This window comes from Ursus americanus, chromosome 17 (assembly GCF_024610735.1).
Source record: "Ursus americanus isolate L20-20 chromosome 17, mUrsAme1.1.p, whole genome shotgun sequence".
Taxonomy (NCBI): Eukaryota; Metazoa; Chordata; class Mammalia; order Carnivora; family Ursidae; genus Ursus; species Ursus americanus.
This window is the reverse complement of record NC_142143.1, coordinates 46,230,608-46,238,508: the sequence shown is the minus strand read 5'-3', so window position 1 is coordinate 46,238,508 and position 7,901 is coordinate 46,230,608. Positions and strand designations below refer to the sequence as shown.

The 7,901-nt window shown below is 38.7% G+C and overlaps 1 protein-coding gene across 2 annotated transcripts in view; it reads left to right on the top strand.

Moving 5' to 3' along the window:
• Positions 1-887: 887 nt before the first annotated feature.
• The window catches only part of NUP107 (nucleoporin 107), a 48,189-nt gene continuing 41,175 nt past the window's right edge, over positions 888-7,901 (top strand). Inside the window, exons 1-5 of one of the 2 annotated variants that reach the window (XM_045789629.2) lie at positions 888-1,030; positions 2,774-2,865; positions 3,356-3,442; positions 4,273-4,388; positions 6,571-6,715. In XM_045789629.2, the coding sequence (XP_045645585.1) occupies positions 1,023-1,030; positions 2,774-2,865; positions 3,356-3,442; positions 4,273-4,388; positions 6,571-6,715 (448 nt within the window). In that variant the 5' untranslated portion in view covers positions 888-1,022. The remainder of the gene's footprint in view (positions 1,031-2,773; positions 2,866-3,355; positions 3,443-4,272; positions 4,389-6,570; positions 6,716-7,901) is intronic. The other variant, XM_087868994.1, reaches the window with a different exon arrangement.

Here is a 7,901-nt window from a genome sequence, read left to right as displayed (position 1 = left end):
TACCTCCATTCTACAGATGAGGGGGAATATGTGCAGGAGGAAGGTTCAAGCCTACATAGAGCCCCAAATCACTTTTCCCCTCAAAATGTCATGTGGTCTTAGTGGGAATCCAGTATGAAGAGGCCTTCCAGTACATTACCTAGGATTGCAGCAGAATATAAACGGGTAAGGCAAAACTTAAGACTGATTCCTTCAGGGCCAGAATATTCTAATTTTGCCTATAGGGGCACTTTGAAATAGAGGGCAATACCATCACCCTTTATGCTACTTTTGTATGTTTATTTCAAGTTTTTATTTAAATTTCAGTTATTAGAGTACCTATACTGTAATATTAGTTTCGGGGAATTTAGTGATTCATCATTTATGTATCACCCTTTATGCTTTTTAAGACAGGTGGTCCTTTTCTCCTTAATAAAGAAAAATACCAAGTAAAAAACAAATAGTCCGGATAGAATACAATTTCAAGAACTGTAGGGGGTTTACACTACAATTCAAACAAGGTGAATACAGTGAGACTGTCAGGGACCCCCCGAGGTGGAGGGCAGAGCCTGCACGTCTGAATTCCAAGTCCGAGGTTCCTTCTTACTAAGAATACCAGGAAATGACTGCACATTTCTCTAGACGTCAAGAGACGTCAAGTTTCCCTTTAGGATAACCTGGCGCTTGGACCACGCCCACAAATACCCGTCAGGCAAAGTGGCCGCAGCGCCTCAGCGCTAGACCCTTCAGGCCCCGCCCCCTGCCCCGCCCAGCACTGCCGGCCCGGCCCGGCCCGGCGCCATGACACTAGTACAGCCTTCGCGCCTGCGCAGGCCGGACCTGCGGCAGTAGGCGGAAGTCGTCGCGCGTGCGCTCGATGGGAAAGCTAGTTCTCCCTCCCTCCCTCCCCCTTTGCTCTAGGGCGGCTTTTCTGGGACATACTTCCGGGTCGAAGGTTTTACTTCCGGAGAGCGGGAAGGCTGAAACGGGGTGATTAAACTGGAGTCGAGTTTGCGAGGTTCTCGTTGGGGAAGGCCGTGGCCATGGACAGGTCAGTTCTGGTGGTACTGACTAAGCTCGGAGACTTGCCCCTCCTGCTTGTTGGCGGAGCGAAATAAGTGAAACCCGACTCTCAGAGGAAGCCGAGGAGGGCCCGGGTGCTAACCTTAGGACTCCTTTCCTGGGCTGGGGGGCTCTGTAAATGATGGGAGAAAGGCCGCTTGGGTGGGGGTGAGTATAGACGGGGATAATGCCCTGCGTTCTCACGGCAGCTCTGCCATCTGTTTTGTGTTCTCGCGCGACATTTTTCGCTCCTGGGGTGGGCGGGATAAGAGGTGCCCGACATTCGAGATGCTGAGTGACCTGCCCGAGATCACAAAGCCAGTTTGTGGCGGAACTGGGTTCTCAACCCAGACTTCCTGATTACAAGTTCCAGCATCAGAGAGTTACTGAACTGAGTTGTTTCTATGACCGTGGCACTATGCTAGCCACCTGCGACATAGGTGAGTTATTCTATGCTCTTGGCCACGGGGAATTGGTTGTATAGTGGAGGAGACATCCGAGCAGTGCAAAGTGATGTGTTTTGATTGTTCTGTGAGAAGAGAAAATGAGGATGCGGGTTAAGTCTACCTGCCACGGGAGGTAGCAGGAAGAATTCTCAAAGGAGGTAACTTTCTAGTTGGTCTGAGTAATAGTGCCAACACGGAGTGCCTTAAACGCTTTAAGTATATTATTAGCTAATTTAATTTTCCTACAGTCCTTTGAGGATAGGTACTATGATCCTCTTTTCATACATAGTACTTGGGCTAAAAGAGCTTAAAAACTCGGTCACATTTAGGAAGCTAATAAATAGAAGAACCAAGTTGCCAACTTGAATCATTGTGTCTCCAGACTCCAGGAGGATTTCTGGTGAGTTCAGTGTTCACCAGGTGGATCAAGGGGGCGAATGTAGTCTTCTATAGAAGAAACAACATGTACAGGGTGCAAGAATATGAAAAGGAATGCGTTGTGTAGCCAAACGGTCACATGCAATATGTGTTTGTATGGGGATGTTCATTGCCGAATATAAGGCTGAACTGGTAAGTTGGGGTTAGATTGTAAAAAACAAAGGAAATTTGGACTTGATTCTGTAAGCCAGAGAGATTCTGGCTTCAGAGCTACCTGAAGGTTTTAAGTGGAGGAACAGCATATTGGATTCTTGTCTGAAAATACAGGCCTTTTGATTCACACAAACTACGTTCTAGACCTTGGGCTGAGAATGATGGGAGATCAGGGGCACTGTGATTGCAATAGTACTGAGACGAGAGATACCTGTCCAATTTACCTGAATTCTTTTTCACTTAGCCTTCCATCTGCCAGTCCAAACAACAGAATTTTTCATAGTATCCCTGGTTTGAAACATTTTGGAAACTACGGAAGATCCTTTTAAGAGATAGTTCCTGCAATTTTAGGGAACTCCTCAAATTAACAGAGGAAAGACCTGCCTTCCTGAAGCAATTATGTAAAACAGTGTTATAATATAGATTCCAAGTGTTGAAATCATTCCATAGGCAAAAAATAACATAGTGAGTGCTAGAAACTCAAAGATGACTGTGCAGGAAAAATTTGAGAAGGACTTTGAGGGATAAGCAAGATTTGGAAACAAAGAGCACTGTCAACCAAAGATCAAAGACTTGGCTACTGGGACGATCTATACCTTGACTGACCCAGGGTCCTTTGCTCCAATCATGATAAAGTTCTTTGCAAATGCTACATTCTCTATTTCATTCACATGAACTTAATGATACTATTTTAGGAGTGGCTATGGAGAGATGTCATCGCCTGTGATCCGGGAGGCAGAGGTGACTCGGACTGCACGGAAACAGAGTGCTCAAAAAAGAGTTTTAAGTATCCTTTCCATTTTAAGTATTGTTATACAAATTGCAATATGCTTGGAATCAGGATCATAGAATTTTCTTTTAATGAGAGATATTAAACACTCGCTATTATAATAAAATGCTGTGAAAATTAGTCTTTTAAGTCCCCAGATGTTATTTGGTAAATTGAATGCTGAAATACAATGAGGTTAAGATTTGTGTTACCCTGAAAATAAGGGTGTTCTGTTTTACTGCTATCATATTGTCATTAGCTTCCGCTGAGATTAGATATCCTTTTTTTAACTTTGAAATGTAAGGACCATGTGTAGTAATCTAAGATTGATATCTGAGAAATTAATTAGTAGAGGGAGTTATTTACTCTTTGCATAGAAAAAATGGTAGCCATAAAAACCTTGTTTTTAAAAAAAGTATTCCCATATTTTATTTGGTGTAAATATGGTTAATTCGAACTTTAATGGTGTCTTTTCTATGTGGAAAACTTTTCTTAACATTTCCTGTAGTTCGGCCATCCCAAGATGAAATTTTTGCCAATACTACACCAAGAAACCAGGTTATCCCTCGGACTCCCAGTTCATTTCGACCACCTTGTAAGATTTTTTGCTTTTAAAGCATTTAATAATAATAATAATATTAGCTATAGGTTAAAACTTACCATACACATATTTAAATATACTCTTTGGTTACAATATCAATAATTTAGGACAAATAATAATGATCGTGGTTACTGTTTGTTGAACTCTTACCATGTACAAGATACTGTACATAAATACACAATGACTATAATGTATTATCTCTATTTTGCCAAAACAAAGTGAGACTTGGAGAAACTATTCAGTAAGAATAGCATGGCTGAGCAAATATGTAAGTAATGGAATCAGAATTCAAGCAATGATTTGTATACTTCAAAGCCTATACCCTGTATACCAAATGGCCTCTTCAGTACACTTTATAAAATTAGAATATGAAGAATCCATGGGCTTATTCATGTCTTTTTTTTTTTCTTTTTCTTTTTCTTTTTTTTTTTTTTTTTACCACTTGGTTATATTTTAACGAAAGCATCTCTATTTGCAGTAAAAATTTTTCCTGATGGGCTCAGTAGTACCAAAAGCTGAGATTTAGAAAAATCAGTTAAATCTTTATATCGTGGAAATGTTAATATTTAAAGTATTTACTTAGAATCTCTGTAATTGAAAACAAAGTTATTGGGGCACCTGGCTGGCTCAGTCAGTAGAGCGTGTGACCCTTGATCTTGGGGTTGTGAGTTTGAGCCCATGTTGGGTGTAGTGATTACTTAAATAAATTTTAAAAATTAAAAAAAAAAAAACCAACAAAGTTATTGTTTGATTGATTGATTGTTTTGTTTTCATGATCACTGTTCATGCACTTTAGATTCTTTTTACTAACCTCTTATCTGTAGTTACTCCACCCAGCCGAAGCTTACTAAGGCATCCAGATGTTTCCTGCATTCTTGGAACAGGAGGGAGGTCTCCCCGGCTTACACAGTCTTCAGGGTTCTTGGGAAACCTGTCTATGGTATGTAGGAAAGCAGGGCTGAAAATTTCCCCCTTCGTATAAAAGTATGATCTTGAGCTGAAAAGCCTTTAGTGAGATTTGAAGTCCTAGTCATCAAAAGAGTAACTAGGTGATAGAGATTGAAATGGTTTTTGGTTAGGCTTTCAGAAAGCAAACCCTGAAGCATCTCAAGTCACAGATGGGAGCTGCAAAACCAAAAAGATTTAGATGCAGATAGAATGCCCTAATCTGATAGTCCGCTGATCCAAAGAAATAATTGGCGGGTTGCTGATAGCTATAAAAGCTGAGTCCTGTTTGTTTTTTGGTTTTTTTTTTTTCTTTTTAAAGATTTTATTTATTTATTTGACAGAGAGAGAGAGAGAGCCAGCGAGAGAGGGAACACAAGCAGGGGGAGTGGGAGAGGAAGAAGCGGGCTCCCAGCAGAGGAGCCTGATGTGGGGCTTGATCCCAGAACGCCAGGATCACGCCCTGAGCCGAAGGCAGACGCTTAACGACTGAGCCACCCAGGCGCCCCTGAGTCCTGTTTTGAAACATAAAAGAGTAGGAAGCCAAGAGTAATGGATGAAGAGTAACATAAGGAAGAGAGATGATGGATTAAAGGAAAGAAAAGAGAAAATGTTGGGAAAAGTAGATGAGACACGCTTCAGGAATCACTGTGGTACAGTATTTAAAATAGAAGAAATGTCATATAAACTGATACGGATTGACTTGACCTAGGTGTTTAAAATATCCTCTAGGAAAAGAAAGGATTGTATCTGAGACAGCACAGAAGAGTTCTGTTGGAGTAGTAGAGTATGATGGCTAATTTAGTGCCGAAAACAAGATAAAAACGGGTCTTTTGTATTTGCCTCTATGCTTATTAAAAAGGCACGGATTTTTATACACACTTGAAATTGTCTAGATAAGGTGTTTTCTGAAGAATGGTTTTGCATGTTAAACCTCTCCTTAATCTTTAAAATATTTATTGTTGTCTTACAGATTTTGAGTGTTATATCTAACAATGATCTAACAATTGAACAGTTTTGCTCTGCATATGAATCTGGTTTATTTTGGCAGTGTTCACCTTATTCTGCTTGAAAACATGAGCTAACTGACTGCATCTGGTTTTAAACAAAAGAAGATGACTTATTATTTACTGTTTTAGAACTGCAAGATTAATAGTAAAATTCTTACTGTCTTAAAGCCCAAGACAGAGTAAATGTGTATTGATTATTATAAATATTTAGGTTTAAATATACATTTTTATTGTTGCTTATGCCTGGATTTTATTAATAAAGGCAGTTTTTTTCTTTTTTTTTTATAAAGGTTAAAGTTTTTAAACCTTCAGATAGCTTTTTCTGCCTTAAAAAGATGGATTTTAAAGAAAGGTGAATTTTAAAAACAGGGACATGTTTTTAAACAGTTTAGACATGTCCAAAAATAGTAGAGTAAGCCCCACGTTCTCATTGCCCAGTTATCAATATATGGCTGATCTTTTCTCATCTACACCCACAAGCATTTCCCCTACATTACTTTACAACTCCCAGATTTCACACCACTTTACCCATAAATACTTTTGTATGTGTCTCTGAGACATAAGGGTACATTTCTTTAACACATCTGACACTGCATACGTCACACGTGCGTGCACACACACACACAGTAATTCCTTTATCATTTCAAATATCCATTCTGTATATATATTTTGTCATTATTGTATATATTTCATTAAGTGTCCACATTTCTTCAGTTATGGCAATTTTTTTTAAGTTGGTTTATTTAAGCTTCAAATAAACACATTGCATTTGCTTGATATGTCTCATCTTTTAATCTGTAAGTTCCTCCATCATCCCTTTTATTACCATTTATATGTTGAAAAAACTGGGTCATAGGTCCCATACAATTTCCCAATATTGAAAAAGTGATGTGAACTTAGAGCAGTAGGACTTACCTGTTAATATCAGCTTCAGTAGTACAAAATGCAATGTTTATTGCCTTTAAAAATATAGAGAGAGTAGTACAAAGAAGAAAACATTCATGAAAGGTGTGATTTCCTTAACAAATAGCCTGTGGTTCTCTCTTAAATATGAAAAACACAGATAGAGGTTTAAAAAAAATTTAGCAATATTAAAGTCTTTATTCCCTCAATGGGCAGTAGCTCATTCATTACTTTTCTGTATCTTCCCTTTTTTTTTTTTTTTAGGTAACTAATCTGGATGACAGTAATTGGGCCACTGCATTCACATCACAGCGATCCGGAACCCTCACAAACACAGAGTCCCACAGTGTAACAGAGGACGTAACTCTCAGTGCTGTTATGTTACGTGAAGATGATCCTGGTGAAGCTGGTAAAATGGCTTTGAACTTTTTAACAAAGTAGACTCTTCCTTTACTAAGATGAAGGAAGCTGTCTCTTACTTGTGAGTGTCATTATAAAGTAGTTTTTGTTAAGCTGAGTAGTTCCGGTAATGCCTGAGCTGTTCGATGTGGTAGCTCTGGAACGTTGAGAGCCTCACCTTTGTTCTCAGTTGGAGCGTCTTGCTTCAGCGTAAATACCTGGTCAGGTTAGTAGACTAGGCTCATATCTTTAGTCTTTTCACATTTGTTCTGTTGGAAGAACGTGTCTTTTTCATTAGGTTTAGTTTTTATCTAATATTGTTGACATGTTTTGACGTGGACGCTAATGCTGTTTTTTTGTTCTTGTTTTTTTCAAGTAGTATTGTGACCTTTCTAGTTTTAGGTTGGTTATTACCATTCCCTTGAGGAAAAAAAGTTTGCTTTCCATGTGTTTGTGTGTACTTGTTATTACATAAGTTCTTCACTTTATCATCATCATAAGCTAACGTAATAGAGTCAGTGTGCTTACGTCTGTGTGAACATTATCTTCTGTAACTGTCCATTAGAGTTACAATAACTGTTCCCGTTTGCGGGGAAAGGAAACTGCTGCTCATCGTGGTTAACTGGCTCCAGCTCACCTGGCTAGGAAGTGAAGACACCAGGATTTGACACTAAGCAGTTTGATTTCATAGCCCTTCTCTTACATGGTGGCAACCACTGCTTCCTTATAGTATCTGCCAGAAATAAGTACTCAAATTTTGAGTGATTCAGAAATCCTTTGTACTGAATCTTTAAAATACAAAAAAATCTTCGTTTTTAGTATAATGGATGAGACCTTAGATATGATATAGCACTTTAGTAGAGTGTGTGTATTTTCCCTGAGTAGAACATGTCATCTTAGTATCTGTTATAACTTTCTCAGCTACTTTGTTACGTGTTTAAAGTGCAATTCAGATATTTTAAAATTTGGCTCACATTTTCGTAGTAATTGTTGATAGATCAGATTACTACCTAACACATCTTTGGGCTCTTAAAAGACCTGTAGGTAACAAAAAAAATAGATAACGTTGGACTACATTAAAATCTAAAATTTCTATGCATCAAAAGATACAATCTGTAGAGTGAAAAGGCAGCACACAGAATGGGAGAATATATTTGCAAATCTTAAATATCTGATAGGAGGTTAATATCTAGAAT